Genomic DNA, 16643 nt, shown 5'->3' on the forward strand with positions numbered 1-16643 from the left:
AAACTTTCTCAAAACAGAAACTATTTTTCTTCTTCCAGTTTTTAAGTTTCTAAATCTAAGAAAATCTTTCATCAAAACCTTTAATCATGCAAAAATCCTCAACCAATAGTCATATATACATGTTAACAATACTTCATAAAAATTTCGGACCAATATCTATCCATTAACTTGGTCAAAAACTCCAAACTATAACATATTCTCCAGTTTATCTCCCAGAATGACATTTTTATAGTTTATATAATATTTGACTGACCAAATGATCTTCAAATGGGGCAAATAAGATATCCATGTAAACTAGACTAAAAAAGGAACAACTTATATGAATGAGACTTTATGATAAAACACTTACAAAAACTTCGAAATGGGCGTGCAAAAGAACTCCTAAAAGCTGTCCGAGAGAGAGTGTTTGATATTGTTTTAATGGAAAGTATAAATGAAAATAATTTCGTAGGGAGAGGTGGCTGGAGATACTTATGGATGAGATATGGAAGAGATGAAACTGGAGTGAGAGTTAAGTGTAGGACTCTCTTACCTGAAGTGAGAGTTAAGTGTAAGACTCTCTTATCCGGAGTGAGAGTGGAGTGTAGGACTCTCTTACCTAATAATATCTACAAAAATCAATTCTTTTACCCAATAATATCCACGAAATTAGCTTAAAATAGTTTTATCTAATAATATCCACAAAATTAGCTTAAAATATTTTTATCCAATAATATTTACAGTTTTGAACAGACGTTTTGTCCGAAAATATGAAAAAATATTATTGCGCCATAAGACCTTAAATAACCCTCCGAGTCTAATGGCACAAACCATTATACATTTTGACACTTCTAACTATCTCCAATAATCAAAAACACACTTCTGATGCCATAGTAAATAATAACACTAACTATGTAGTTAGACAAAAACCTATACGATTAATGGATTCGTGAAAACTTATGGGGTTTTCACGAGATTCCTAAAATTAATAGAAATTTCACAATTGAATTTCTAGCGGGCTGTTACAGGGTCAATGATGGATAATTTAGTATCCAGCTAGGGATTGATTGTGTTGCCAAATAGTCGAGTGGCCACATTGATTGTCTCCAGAGAATTCTTGTGAGTGAGCACTTGAGGAAAGAGGTTCCCTACTGATATCATCCTCATTCCTACACATGGTGCATATCAGCTCTTCTTGAGTAATGTGTTGGATGACTGTGCCTCCTTTTTTTCTCTTTTGTGGTGGGGAAGGTATTATTGGCTACTTTCCATAAGAAAAACTTGGATGTGTCTTGTAATTGGAGTTTCCACACCTTTGTGATTCCTGCCTGTTGGGTGCTGGGCTTTCAGTCATGGTAAATGCCTGTGGGCTGATTCAATCGATTAATTTTCTGGACATGCTTGGCATCCATATGATTTTATCAAGCTCCGAATTGGTCTCTTTGGGAAAGTGGGATTTTTAGGATTTTATTCACACTTTGTCCAATAGAACCTTGCTAGTTATTCCATCTTCAAGGCTCCTGCACAAGTAGATCAGATCAGAGACTGTACCCTTGATCCATTGGGATTTTTGAGTTTTCTGGGGTTAGTTTGAACCAAGCTTTGGTTGGGATCCATGGGTCACTACCGTCCATTTTTCTTAAATGGAGTAAGACATTTTTCTACACCATGTAAATAGAAATTTTAGAAATACTTGTATCATCTTACTAAAATATAGACTTGCTAATAAATAGACTCATCATTTTACTCTCACCTTCTTTCATATATATTTTTTGGTATCGAGTATTATGCATTGGCTCGGGAAGAAAGTATAACAGTGAGTGTTACAAACTTTGGAAGCGAAGCTTGTGGCGAATTAATTAAAGAATTGAGGAAAAAATCGTTTCTTGTTAAAGGCTAAAGCTTTGAACACTAACTAATTCAAAAGAACGAAAAAGAAAATGGCAATGTTCAGCCTTCCTGTTAAATATATATTTTCCCTTGTTGCTTCTCATGCTCGAGTTGAAATAAACAATATATTGGGATGATTGTGTCTTCCCACCGCACCATATGCGACATCTCAGACCCATTTGTGTTGGTGAGCTTGCTTACAAGCTCATCGGAAAGCAAGAATATCACGGTTACATTCATTTCCTTAAAATGAAGGGTAAAAATCAACTTCATTACCAACCTGGCCAATGAAAGAAGTTGACGATATGAAATTTATAAATGACGGTCTTTCTTGACCGATATTTTCAAATATGGATCCTCCCTATAAGCTGAATACGGTGGAAGATCAAGAGCTGTCTCTGCAACCCTCCTGTCCTCGTGAATCTTAGCTATCAGGCCCTCGAGGGATGGAAAATTGGCCTATTACATTCCACGCACCAACTTTTGGCATGAGAATGGCAGAACAGCAGGACTTGAAAGAGGGGGGGGGGGAGGGGGGGGGGGGGGGGGGGGGAGGGAATGAATTACAAAATGTAATCAGATTCAATAGTACCTCAGGTCGTATGTAACCAATGACAACGAGATGTAATTCCTCGCCGTAGAAATCTTCAGCAAAATCATGCAGCAACCATGGCTCCTGCATCAGAAACTAGATTTAACCAGGCAAAAGAAAAAGAGAAGGGGGAATTTAAGAGGCTACCATTCTAGTTACACTCACTATAGTCTTTTCCGTGTTGTCAAAGTATGGGTTCCAACCGATACTCATAACCATTTTAAAAACACCTCTGGTTGATAGTCCAGCCCAGCCAAAGTATACCCCAGAGGGGTGTTCTGAAAGGAGGGCTGAATAACCTTCAGTGGATAGATTTGCTGAAAATATAAAAAACTTAGAATATCAGCAAAATTATCAAAGTAAAAGCAGAACATAGAATATATTGACGTGATAAAAAAAAAAAAAAAAAAAATCTCTATGCTCTCGAGCTCAATCAGAAGGATTCATTGGAAGTAGGAACAAAAAACGCCTCAGCTTAACTAAAGTAAAATTAATATTGAGTTTTTTTTTTCTTGATTGGCCAAAATAAATACTGAGTTCAAAGCACAAAATATTCAGACGTCAATAAAATTTTTATAATTATATTAGCAAAATGAGACAGAGGAAAGTAATCTTTGGGGTTCTTACACACCTGTAGGAATTCCTAGTACCTTTGAGCCACGGCCATATCCCTTTATTACAGGCCCACCAATGTACCAAGGTTCTATTGGTAAGGTACCCTCTATCCCTGCAACAGCAAATCAATACTTCTGTTAAGAATGGTTGATACAGATAAGACTAACTAAACTTGGTTGAAACAGAGGTAGAGAGGTGTATACAGTCTTGAAATGGAGGCAGGCCCCAATTTTCAGGTTGCAAGTCAAGCAGAGAATTGATCACCCCATCTGCCAAGGTGTAAAGATGGGATTGTTTAGGAATGGACGGCACAGCAACCACTTCCATTCCAGCAGCCTTACCTGCCGTAACACCTGGTCTGATGGTCAAAATATACAGGAATTAAGAAAGAACATATAGAAGAAAAATATACAACACATGCGAAACAAACTTTTGTTCACTTTTTGAAGGGCTGACCATTTTTCATTCCTAGTGCATGATTTCCTAGAAATTGTTTCATGAGAGAATCTTATGACAAACAATTGTACTGATTTTTACTGCAGGTACACAGATCTAAGCATGTCAAACACTAAGAAGTTAAATAATGATTTCCTAGAAATCGTTTCATGAGATAATCTTATGACAACAAATTGTAGGCCTGCAACCCGATCAGCCGAAGCTGGGTTTGGGCCTGACCCGACCCAGGTCTCTTTCAAAAGAGCACCAACCCGACCCACACCGACTGGATCGGGTCTTCGCTTTGACTTGGCGTGAACTTTGTTTGTGCCCCAAAGTTTCATGTGGTAGATCTTTGGGTGCTCATCAGCTTCAGTCGGCAGAGCCCTCCCAACAACTTGATACTGGTGAAACCTAAAAGTAACCATTTCCGACAAGCTAAGATCTCCGAGACACCTCCTCTAGCTCAGCCTCTCCCTCTCTCTCTGTAGGTTTCATACAATGGGTTTCATCCTCAATCGAGCATAGGTTATGATGGGCAAGGCCTCACTCCGGCTCATGGCCATGTCCAAGTGCAGCCACGCCCATGCCCACTCAATCGTGCAAGAGATGGATTCCGGAAGCTGGTGATTACGCTCTGGAAGCACAGCCACTCCCGCTGGCAATTTCACTCTGGAAGCTGGCCACTCAATCACTCCCACTCAATGTCGATAAGGTGCTTTCTTGCTTCAACAGAACCTCTCCCCACTCTTCTTTGCAATGCCTAGTGACCCACTCCTATCTCCCCTTCCTCAACAGGCCATAACAGACGTCAAACACACTCTGTAAACTTCATCATCCTTGTTGTCGTGGCCGAGGATGATGTCAATCAAGCCCCCTTAATCAGACCCTCCATGTTTGCTCAGCGAGATAGAAAAAGATATAAGAGTGCAACTAGGGTTTGAGAAGTGAAGAAATGAATGTCAAACGGGTTGACCGCCAAAATACAAATTGTTATTAATGACAGGTTGGGAGACCCGATCAGATTCAAACCGATAAAAACTTGGGTCGGGTCAGTTATTTTAATCGGGCCAAGCAGCCTTTCGGTTCATATACACAGCCCTAACCAATTGTACTGATTTTTATTGCAGATACACAGATCTAAGCGTGTCAAGCACTAAGATGTTAAATAGGATACACTAAGAAAGCTTTTAATAGACAATAATACTGGTAGAATAGATACATACTTTTTTTTATAAGATATCAAATGAATTAACAAGGAGAATAGGGGACAACATTCTGCTTGCCTAGGAATTGTTAAGGAATTACCACAGAGTTCAAGGAATACCCTGGTGTGCTCTTAAGATTGGTTTACTATTAACATAATGAACTAAGTTTTCTTTAGTACTTTGTGTATTTGGGTAAAGGCTCTTGTATTAAATGGAGATAATCTTTTGTAACGCCCTAATGAAAACCCAAACCACATGGCTTATACTCCAAAAGGACTAGTCAATGATACAATTGGACCTCTATTGGAACATTATAAAGAGCAAGAAAGTCTCCTTCCCAAACAATGTGGGATCCCATATACCACTTACCCTTATCATATGGGGGTATCACATCTTCACTATTTGCTTTTAGCCTATTCTAGTTCCTAGCTTATATTGAGGTGTTTTCTCTTGTATACTTACTGTGTACTTAAGCTATGCTTATTTACTTGTCAATAAAATATTCTTATTACTTACAAAAAAACTTTAAACACACCACTAACCCACTTGAACAACTAGTAACTTGTGTTCTTCTCTCTCTCTTTTCTCTTCTCTTGCTTCATCTCTTCTCCTCTCTTTCTCTCTCTTATCTCTCTTCTCCTGATGTCTTTCGTCGGCATTTCTTTTTTTCTTATGTTTAAAGTTCAGTAGCTTGGTGGTTTATTGTTGTGGTTTCAATGGGGTCCTGTCGTAAGCTACTTGTTGATCAAAATTTTTTTGAGTTTAAACGTGAAAATGCATCGTGGTGGAAGATCACGGAAAGTAGTCGTCAAGTTGTAAATTTTATTAGCATTGATGTTGCTACAATGGATTGGTTGGCTTCAGTTGTGGGGCGGTGTGGAACCTCAAGGGGTCTTTTTGAGTTCTTTAGAACTCACAGAAATGGAAATCAAGTGATGGTGGTGCAGAGGGATCAGAATAGATATGGACAATATCTGACAATGTCTGAGTATGGGCATGATAAGAGGCGTGGGTCGATTGTTGTGCCTGAAGGGAGAAGGGAGAAGGTTGGAGGAAATTTGGAGCTCTGCTGAAGGAAGTTTCTTATCCTTACTCTATTTCAGGGGATAGAAACAAAACACACTATGAAACTGGTTTGTCTTCATTGGAGTCAGTTAGGAGGAAGGAATTGTTTGTGGAGATTTTGAAGAAGCCTGCTCAACAAAGATTGGTGAAGTCTCGCGAGACTAATGCAAGGGATGATAGATCACAGGTGCACTCTGTTATGAAGAGGAAGACGGTTCATTTCTCAAAGGAGATGAACAGCCTTCTCAATCAATGTTGTCTAGTGAAGCTGAAGAGTCGACGTTGGAGGGTCTGTTAGATTTTCTGGGAGATATTAAAGTCAAAGTAGATTGTTTAATGGATTGGGTTAAGATGGGCTTAAGTGAGGGCAAGTTAGGCCCTTTCCATGTTAAATCAAATAACGGTTCTAATATCTCTTATGTGAAAAGTAGTGGGTTGGGTGTTGCTGGGAGTGGGTTGGGTCATAATGATCCGAAAGGAAAGGAGGCTGCTTCTGGATCTGGTCCAAGCAAAAGCTCGGTGCAGGTTTGGTATCAAAAGCTAAAAAAACCCGATATTCCAAGTATTTTGGATGAGCTTAAGGGTGTTGTTTCGTTGCCAATTTCCAAGTCGAAGGTCATTGTGCAGACACAGAACATTCCAACAGATACATCCAAAGCTTCTGGTGGGACTAGGATGGTGTCTCAGGCGCTGGAAAAAGAAGAGGGTGAAATCGTTGGTAATGAGTCGATGGTCCTAGTGCTGACACAGAACATTCCGACAAATACTTCCAAAGCTTCTGGTGGGGCTGGGGTGGTGTCTCAGGCACCGGAACAAGAAGAAGGTGAAATCAAGGGTGAATTCGTTGGTAACGAGGCTAATCTGGATTTGGTTCCTGTTTTGGATTCGGTTTTTGTTGGTTACGAGTATAATCTGAAGAATGAGGGTTCTAGTTTGTTGAGACAGTTTCTGTTTGACAAGGGGAGTCAACAGTGGGAGATGGAGGTGGTTTCTGAGGAAGATTCTGAGTTTAATGGGTCTGTTTCAAATGAATCTTTTCAGGGGGTCAGTTCTTTCAAGAATAAGTGCTTGTCTTCTTCTTCTCAGCTAGTTGAAGATGATGAAACCTGCACTGCGGGGGAGCCAGGTAGTCTGATGCCCTTACAGATGCTTCCTCCTCAGGTTGATCGAAAGGAAAACTCAGATTGGTTGTTAAAAAAAGTGGAGGAATTACAAGGTTGTGTGGGAATTTCATGCATGGGGTTTGAAGATCAATTTAGGAATCTCCTTGTAGCTAAAGAAGTTTCTAATTCCACAGCAATGAAATCAGTTGTGAGGAAGGAAAGAGAGTTGAAGCACTTGCAATGTTCTATTAATTATAATAAGGAGGGAACTACTAGGAGAGATAAGAGTAAAAGGGAGGGATTTTCTGGTGTCAATGAAGCCTAAAATTTTGTCTTGGAATGTTAGGGGGATAAATGACATTAATAAACGCATTCGTATTAGAGATCTTATTCGTAGTTGGAAGGTTGACGTTGTTTGTCTCCAAGAAACCAAATTGAAGTTTATCAATTGTAATATCATTCGTAGCTTGTGGAGATGTGCCTTTGTTGGTTGGATCCATTTACCTTCTTCGGGGGCTTCAGGTGTTATCTTGGTAATGTGGGATGAGAGAGTTGTTGAGTTGGTGGATGATTGTGTTGGAGCTTTCTCAGTGGCTTGTGTTTTAAAAAATATTGAAGACGGTTGACTTTGGGCTTTGGCTAATGTTTATGGGCCAAATAGAGATCGGGATAGATTTATGTTGTGGGATGAATTGTCGGGCCTACATTACTTGTAGGATATGCCATGGTGTATTTGTGGGGATTTTAATACTACTCGTTTTCCTAGTGAGAGGGAGGGTAATTCTTTTTTGTCTTATGCTATGGAGGATTTTTCTCAGCTTCTTTTTAACTTGGAATTGCTGGATTTGCCTTTGGTTGGGGGGGAGTCTAATCGTAGAGGCGGCTCAAGGCTGGGCAGATTCCTTGTTTCTTCCTCTTGGGAGTCTCATTATCCGAGGGTAAGTCAAAACAGAATGCCTAGGATATGTTTTTTTTTTATAAGTAAACGGTAGTATTAATGATAATAGACAGAGTCCAAGTACACAAGAAGGTATACAAGTGGGGCACCTATCTAGATTTAGCTATTAGATACAAGGAAATCATGAAAACTTAAGCCATTAAAGTCTATTGCTATGGCCCAAAAGCATAAAGTACGGAAAAATAAAGACCGAAGCTCCTCAAAATAAAGACCGAATGCCTAGGATATGTTCTGGTCATTTTCCCATTCTTCTTGATTGTGGGGGCATTATTGAGGCTAGACGTTATTTTAAATTTGAGAATATGTGGCTTCAAGTTGAGGGTTTTGTAGACAAGTTGAGAAGCTGGTGCATTCTTATTATTTTGTGTTCACAAGTAAACTTAGAGCTTTGAAGGCCAACTTGAAGATGTGGAATAAGGAAGTCTTTGGGAATGTAGAGCAGCAGAAAAAATCTCTTTGGGAAGAGCTTCAAGCCTTAGAGTCGGAGAGGAAGTGAGATATCATTGTCAAGAAAAAACGAAGTGATGTTAGAACTTGAGAGGGTACTTTTGTTGGAAGAAATTTCTTGGAGGCAGAAATTGAGAGTCTTATGGCTTAAAGAGGGGGATAAATGCACTAGTTTCTTCCATAAAATGGCTAATTCTCATAGATGTAACAATGCCATCGAGTTGCTCAAAGCTGATAATACTGTTCTGTTTTCTCCCGATGAGATTCATGAGCATGCTGTACAGTTTTATAGTTCTCTTTTAACTGAGACGGTGGATTGGAGACCTAAACTCAATGGGCTGTTTTTTGAGTCATTGGATTCTGTTTCAGCAAACTGGATTGAGATGCTGTTTGAAGAGGATGAGGTGTATCAGGTGGTTTGTGGGATGCGAAGAGACAAAGCGTCTGGCACAGATGGATATACTATGGCTTTTTTTCCAAGATTTTTGGGAGATAGTGAGGGTAGACGTGATGCAGGTTCTCCATGAATTTATGATTATCAAAAGCTTGATAAGTCATTGAATGCAACTTTTATTGCTCTTATCCCTAACAGAGTAGGTGCTTCGGAATTAAAAGATTTCCGACCTATTAGTTTGGTGAGTGGAATTTATAAGATAATTTTGAAGGTTTTGGATAATCGTATGAACACAGTGATGGAGAAGATTATTTCAAAACCGCAAAATGCTTTTGTTAGAGGCCGACAAATTATTGATTCTGTGTTGATTGCTTTTGTTTAGATAGTCGGCTTCAGGAAGGTGTTCCAGGGGTTCTTTGTAAGCTGGACATGGAAAAGGCTTTCGACCATATAAGCTGGGATTTTCTGATATACATGCTTAGAAGATGTGGCTTCGGTGACAAATGGTGTGGTTGGATTAGCCAATGTATTTCGACTGCTATGTTTTCAGTTTTAGTTAATGGTCAGCCTTGTGGTTTTATTAAGAGTTCACGAGACTTGAGACAAGGAGATCCGTTATCCCCTTTCTTATTTATTCTTGTTATGGAGGCTCTTAGTCGTATGGTGGAGGCTGTTGTAGGGGGTGGATTTATTTCAGGTTTTTTAGTGGGTTCTTCTTCTAATGGCTTTACTTCCATATCTCACTTACTTTTTGCCGATGATACTTTAATTTTATGTGATGCTGTTGAGGATCATATTAAAGCATTGAGAGCTGTATTGTTGTGTTTTCAAGCCATTTCGGGGTTAAAAGTGAACTTGCCGGTAGGAGTTGTTCATAATATTAATGATTTAGCATCGTTTTTGGGATGTAGAGTTTCTTCTCTGCCCATGAAATATCTCGGCCTCCCTTTGGGCGTTCAAGGCAAAGTATATATGGGAAAGGGTGGTTGAGAAGATTGAGAAAAGGTTGGCAGCATGGAAAAGGATGTATTTATCTAAAGGGGGTAGAATCACCCTTATTAAGAGTACCCTTTCGAATATACCAACGTATTCTTTATTCCCTTTACCAGTTGGTGTGATCATATCGAAAAACCGTATAGAGCTTTTTTGTGGGGAGGTCTGGGGAAGGAGTATACCAACGTATTTCCTTTCTTTATTCCCTTTACCACTTGGTGTGGCTAATCATATCGAAAAACTGTATAGAGCTTTTTTGTGGGGAGGTCTGGGGGAGGAGAAAAAAGGCAAATTAATTGGAAAAAAGTATGCTGTCCTATTGATGTTGGTGGATTGGGTGTTCGTGATTTGTGTAGTTTTAATAAGGCATTATTGGGGAAGTGATTGTGGAGATTTAATAAGGAAGAGGGTGCAATGTGGAGAGTGGTGATTGTCCGGAAGTATGGTAGTATAATTTTGTGAAACAAGTTTATTTTGGGGTAGGCGATGGCTCAAGAATTCGTTTCTGGTTTGATGTTTGGTGTGGCGAGTCTGCTTTGTTTAGAGCTTTTCCGAATGTCTTCAGATTGGCTGTTAATCAGCAGGCTCCATTTCAGAGATGATGAGTTTTTCTACTGAAGACGTGCATTGGAATGTCTGTTTTTTCAGATCTGTTCAGGACTGGGAAATTGAGGAGGTTACTATTTTTTCAAGTTGCTGTATTCAGTGGCTGTTAGAAGACATGAAAGGGATCATATTCTCTGGAAAAAGTACAGAGACCAATAAGTTTTCTGTTAGATCTTTTTATGAGATGATGAAAGGTCAGCAAAATAATTCTTTTCCTTGGAAGAATATTTGGAAGGCTTGTGTTACGTCAAAAGTTGCTTTCTTTGTTTGGACAGCGGCAATAGGAAACATTCAGACTATTGACAATTTGAGAAAGCATGGAATGATGGTTATGGAGTGGTGTTTCAAGTGTAAGAAAGCTGGAGAATCAGTGGATCATCTTCTTATTCACTGTGATGCGGCAAAAGGGTTACGGGAAGGGGTGTCTAAGGGGTTGTTTGCAGCGGCATGGAATATGATTCCTTTGTGTATAATGTGGTGCATCCGGTTGGAAAGGAATGAGAGGTGTTTTAATGATAGGGAACGTTCTGTAGATGATCTCTGGACAGTTTTTATGTTTTCCCTGTTTTCTTGGTTTTCAGCCATTGTTCTTAATGGTGGGGCAGTCCATGAGTTTTTGTTTTCACTGTTTTAGTACTTGAATGTTCTTAGGTGTTTCTTTTGTATACTTCTTGTGTACATGGGCTTCACCTATTTCATTTGTTGAATAAAATTTTACTTATAAAAAAAATAAAAAAATAAACATTATAAACTAAGTCAACATCTTGAGAGATCATAAGTACATGTAAAATTAGTTCTTTTCTATGCATGCTGTGTGCGCAACCTAAGTCCTTTGGGATGCTTGGGGAATGAGATGAGATGAGATGATAAATCTGTGATATTTGTAAAATGGTTTGTGAATAGTAGTGAAAATGTTTGAGTTATGATGTTTTATAGGGTTTTTATTTACTTATCAAAAAAAAAATGTTTTATAGGGTTTTGGGAAAGGAGAGGGAAAAGGTTCAATAAAAATATTATAAAGTTAAAATATTATTAATATATAATTTTTTAAAATTATTTTTGTTTCGGAATTTGAAAAGGTTGAATTGTTTTTTATGTTTTGTTTGGAAGTTTGGAAAAGTTGCAATGACTAGTAATGATTAGAAGAAAAAGTTGAACATTTGAAATTGAAAAGTATATGTTTGAGTGATGTTTGGATGTTGAGATGTGATAAGATGGAATGAGATGAGATGAAACCATCTCAACATCCAAACAACCCCTTAGACAAATCAAAAGCTTAAGAGAAAATCTCTCACATTAGAACTAATGCAGTCTTTTGAGAACTAAAATGGTTGTGACATATAACAAATTAATGTTGTACTTTTTTTTACAAGTACAAATTAGTGTCGTACCGCAAAGCTGAAATAACCAATCTAAGTAATAGGAAAAAATACAAGACATGAGAAGACACTATTTGTGAATATATCTTTCCTTCCATTTTAGCAAAAGACAAAATGAAAGGGGGAAGTATGACATTCAATTGCATAAAAAAGGCAGCATTCAAGGTTTTCTGTCAGGCACCCCAGTGTCAACTTAATTTTTCTATCCAACGAATAAATCTATATGGTGATTTAAACTGTGTAAACCAAGGGAAAATCACTAAAAGGAAACAAAGAGCTAAGGCCAGGATAATACATTGAAAGGACAAATTCAGAACTTCTAAAATAAGAAGTCAGGCCACTTACATAGAATCTTCAATGACTAGACAGCTGGAAGGATCAACATTTAGCCTTTTAGCTGCTTCAAGGAATCTTAGAGGGTGAAACCATGAAGTTAGAATATCCTACTAAATAAAGAAGTCAAGATAAAAAGAAAAAAAAAAAATAGTTGTTGCATCTCACATTTCAGGAGATGGCTTCCCAGATGCCACTTCGTCACCACCAATGATGACAGAGAAGGATTCCTTCCACCCTATATTCGAAAAATTATGATAAACAAGCTCAAAATTAACAAACACAAAACAAGATTCCCTTAATAAATGTTGCAAGCAAGTTCACAATCAGGTTGCATGAAGTTTTAAGGTGTTTCTGAAAATAGATACCTTGATGAGAAGATATTTTGCTTTCTATGCTTGACCTTGTAGAGTTTGAAGCTAAAGCCAATGGGACCCCATGACAGCTGAAATGTTTAATTAAACGATTGGCACCAGGGAGTGCTTTGATGTTGGACCACCTAAAGTGACAGTTGAGGAAGACACTCAAAAGTTTTCCATGAAAGTTCAAATGCTTGTGCACATAACACTGAGAAAATGAGTAGCTATGGTTTTTATCATCAGGAAACCTAGTGAAAACAAAATTATACATACCAAACATAAAAAATAATAAGAAAAATTAATGGCATGATGTAAATTATGAGTAGCAGCCAAAAAATAATCCAGACAAGTCAAGATTCCTAGTATTTCCAAAATAAGGGAAAATAATATACACTATATGGGAAAATATGAGTGAAATGGATTTGACATTATATCATGACATCTATAACACCCACTTTTGACCAAAACCTATTGAAAAAAAAAATGCTAAGAAGATTTGCTTGAGCCTTCTTCTCTGACTTCAAAGTCAGGCTCCACTCGAGGAACTATGACTACATATGGCAAGAATAGTCCAGTGATTACAAAAAATAGAAACAAAAGAAACAAGAAGTCATCATTTACAGGATGAAAACTGCCATAATGCCGACAGATAATAGCCCAGAGGCATGAACAAAAAACTTGACATTATTCTGTATGCCAATTTTGAAAAGAAAACCACTTTGAATAACTATTTAAGAGACAAGAATTCACATTTGGTGGATTTTTCTCACATCTATAAGTTCCCATCGACAATCCTAAACAAAACCAGATATCATGCAAACTCCACAGCGACACTCTTTCAGATTGTATAGAAAAAAGTATTTATATTAAGATGAAAACTGGAAAAGTAACTGTGTGGAGTATTCTGGATCTTGGCTAGTTATTTCAAGTGGAATCCCCCAATTATCCCAATTGGTGATTCTGTACCTTTTCCATTGAAGACTACTTTAAAAAGTCAAAAAGGGCGACTGATACATACTATAGAAGGCACCTCATACTATACCATAAGAGCTGGGTGAACACAGGTTGTAGATTCAAGACTCTGTATTTTTGCAACTTACAAATTTAATATAAAAAAATAAAGAAAAAAAGATTGAATTTGAATTAAATATTTGTGCCTGAAATTCAGAGGCTTTTGCTCCATTTCTAAGGGCATATCTATCCACCATAAGAGATGTTTGTCCTTAGAATCCGCAACCATATAGGCTTAAGTTATCATGCACTTGATTTTCAAGCGCTTCTTAACCAGATTTCTTTTTATGAGTATGCATCTAAGCATTTGCTAGAAGTGTAATAGAAATTACTTGTCAGAGAAAAATGGGTTAATTTCTGAAAGAAATTGACTTGGAGTGCAAGGAAGCTCATAATCTTCCACAACAGCAGCTGCAGCCTGAAATGGCGTTGTTCCTGCTATTTTATGAACTTCTCTCCCGTCCCATTGCTTTCCATACTTTACCAAAAAGCCTTTTAAAATCTCACTTACAAGCGCATCTGTCAATTACGTAAAAATATATATATATATATTGACCAAGAAGAAAACGGGCATTAGCATCAACAGAAAGCATTCAGCTATTTTCTTAATCCATGGTTGCATCAACACGGGAGTAAGAATCAGGAACAGTCTATAGTATTCTATAGTATGAATACGAGAATCAAATTCACAAAGAGATAGCAAACATCTGTTAAGGAAGCCCATATTTGAAAGTGCCTAGCAATAAGTCTTGAGCATTGGCAATGGTCTAGCCATTGCCAAGTCCAAAATTTGGCCAAAAGTTGAGGTTTTAGCTAAAGCCAAAGCCATTGAAGAAATTAGTCCACGTTGGACTATCCATCACAAAATTAAAATAATAACATAATATTATGTATTTTAATAATATTTTTTTCAATAATTTTTTTTAATATTTTGCAAATACACTCTATATATTAATTAAGAATTTAATTTTTACTTAAAATTATTGTTTCCCAACTATTTTTTTACTCAACCTAATTATCTAACATAATATAGCCTTGTTTACAAAAAACATTTCCTGGACATAAATCTGGACTATATCTGTCCATTGTCAATAATTTCAACTTGTGAATAAAATTTATGAATAAGAAGGGAAAAGATCATTGTTGATTATTTGAGAATAAAATATAGCTTTAATGGGTAAATAGTGACTCCCAATTTTGAAAATTCCTTTAGAGTTACTGTAACTCAAAATCGAAGCTAAAGGTTTTTAACTAGTCTAATGCAAGTTATTTATACAAAATTTAGCTATATGTTGGATTTCACTGGCATTTTGCTAGTCCAGTGCCAGTGCTTACGGAGACAGAAAAAGCTCGGGCATGCAAAAAATATTATTTTGATGAAAAGGAACCCAGACGCTATGCGATCACAACATGTCTTTTACATGGTTAAGCTCCAGACCTGTGTAATGTGCCCACATGACAACAATCGGTTAAATCATACGCCTTTCATCAATGAGACATGACTCCTAGAAATATCTCTGAGCCAACTCCTAGGGGTTAGCATGCAACAAATATCGTACTCTGCCTATCCATCCTCGCAATCCATACACATTTAAAAAAATAGCAGCAAAAAGCATGATGATAAATAACAATAATTAAAAAATAAAATAAAATTACAAATGACGTTAAGAGTATGCTGACCTGTGTTAAGAAGGGTTCCATCCAAATCGAGGATAACACAGGATGCCAACTTCTTTAACGGCTTTCCAAGCGACATTTTATCGATAAACTTCCCAGTTAGAGATATGCTCTCACTTCTGCAATTCATATGAAAGTAACACAAAAACCACTAACTCAATACATCGGCAGGAAATCAGAACCCAATACCAAAATTTCATACTGGGATGCAAGTTTCGACTTACTTTAACCGTCATTTCTTGACCAGGATCTCACATAACTGGACTCAACATGGTCTTATCCAAAACTACAAATCGATGGTTATAGTTCTAATGAGTCAATTAGAAAAACCTGCCCATCCAGTCATCGATCACCAGAGAGGGTGTCGGAAATCACCAAGAGAACCCCAAAAACTGCCGATTGAACCTCTCCCACCACGATAAGTCTTTCCTCCTTCTTCAGCCCTCCGCCTAACGGTACCTAAAAGGGTAGGAAATCATCTGCTGCCGTCGCCCTCGACCTACTCCACCCCTAGAGGTGATCACCAATCTCTCTCTCTCTGAGTTTGTAAGAAGGAGATTGTCTTCTCTGAGCCCTTTTCAATTTGTGATTTCCGTCGAACAGTTGAGACGAGATGACTTGCCGAAAAGAAACCTTAACAGCTACCCACGGAAAACAGCGACAAATACAAGAGCCCTAGGTGATTTCGCGATTTCCTCTCACACAGGTGAAGAGCCTTTCCTCTCGCATAGGTGATTACGCGATTTGTGATTTTGTTAGGATCTTGTTGGTGAAGAAAGAGTGTGGAACTTGCAGATGAGAAAAGGATGCAGATTATGAGATAAATGGATAAAAAGATGAAAGTACATTCGCTAAAAAAAAATTAATAAATTATGATATAAGTAAATATTGTGTAAACGTTTTTTTATATTTTTAAAAAAATTATGTGATATTTATATAATCATAATTATAGATATTATTTTTCTTAAAAAAAAAAAAGGCCACGGATCTGTTCAAAGCAGCCCAATGTCACGGACTTAGAATTTCTTCACTCGACCCGTGCGGCCTTAGGAGGCTTTCTCTCTCTCACAAAGCTCCTAAATAAGCCTTCTAAAGGACTCAAGACAATAGAGAACAAACTAGAGAGAGAAGATAGAGAGAGATGCTCTAGAGAACTTGTTTCTCTTATTGCTTGGTGATTTACACAAATGAGAGCCCCTCTATTTATAGGGAACTCTTGGTACAAAGAATGGTTAGGATTGTGACACTTGTCATCAATCTAAGGGTAAAGAACTTTCTAGATTCCTACTCTAGAATTGTCTATAACGCCCTTTCTAGAACACTACTCTAAATTGTCTAGAACGCCCCTTCTAGATGACTCTACACAATTCCACAAGATTACAAAAGACTTGGAGGCTTCTAGAAGGTTAGCAAATTCTCTAAAAAAAAACCCTAGGTGGTGACATTCTCCCCCACCAAGCTTCGCGACGTCCTCGACGCGGTGTCTTCATGGAACCTTCGGATGTGATCTTCAAACTGCCACAATGACTCCTTTGGTTCCCAAGTTATCTCGCTCTCGGGCAATCCCTTCCACTTGATCAAGTATTCTTGGCGTGGCAT

General features: G+C 37.8%; 1 protein-coding gene across 1 annotated transcript; it reads right to left on the reverse strand.

Annotated features, from left to right (window-relative positions):
* Nucleotides 1–1910: 1910 nt before the first annotated feature.
* LOC122276179 (bifunctional riboflavin kinase/FMN phosphatase) lies at nucleotides 1911–15886 on the reverse strand. The gene is made up of 11 exons (XM_043085740.1): nucleotides 15269–15886; nucleotides 15048–15163; nucleotides 13700–13886; nucleotides 12366–12496; nucleotides 12166–12235; nucleotides 12010–12075; nucleotides 3280–3434; nucleotides 3093–3188; nucleotides 2627–2778; nucleotides 2462–2545; nucleotides 1911–2328 (listed from the first exon to the last, which is right to left on the reverse strand). The coding sequence occupies exons 2-11, from the start codon at nucleotides 15121–15123 to the stop codon at nucleotides 2182–2184; spliced, it is 1164 nt and encodes a 387-aa protein (XP_042941674.1). The 5' UTR covers nucleotides 15124–15163; nucleotides 15269–15886; the 3' UTR covers nucleotides 1911–2181.
* Nucleotides 15887–16643: the final 757 nt, after the last annotated feature.

Source organism: Carya illinoinensis, chromosome 9 (assembly GCF_018687715.1).
Source record: "Carya illinoinensis cultivar Pawnee chromosome 9, C.illinoinensisPawnee_v1, whole genome shotgun sequence".
Classification (NCBI taxonomy): domain Eukaryota; kingdom Viridiplantae; phylum Streptophyta; class Magnoliopsida; order Fagales; family Juglandaceae; genus Carya; species Carya illinoinensis.

Excerpts from the sequence above, each read along its gene's own strand:
- LOC122276179 (XM_043085740.1), bottom strand. The coding sequence starts at position 15,123 with ATGTCGCTTGGAAAGCCGTTAAAGAAGTTGGCATCCTGTGTTATCCTC. Across the intron at positions 12,497-13,699 it reads AACCCATTTTTCTCTGACAA|GTGGTCCAACATCAAAGCAC; the intron begins GTAATTTCTATT and ends CTGTCACTTTAG. Across the intron at positions 12,236-12,365 it reads CAAAATATCTTCTCATCAAG|GGTGGAAGGAATCCTTCTCT; the intron begins GTATCTATTTTC and ends TTTCGAATATAG.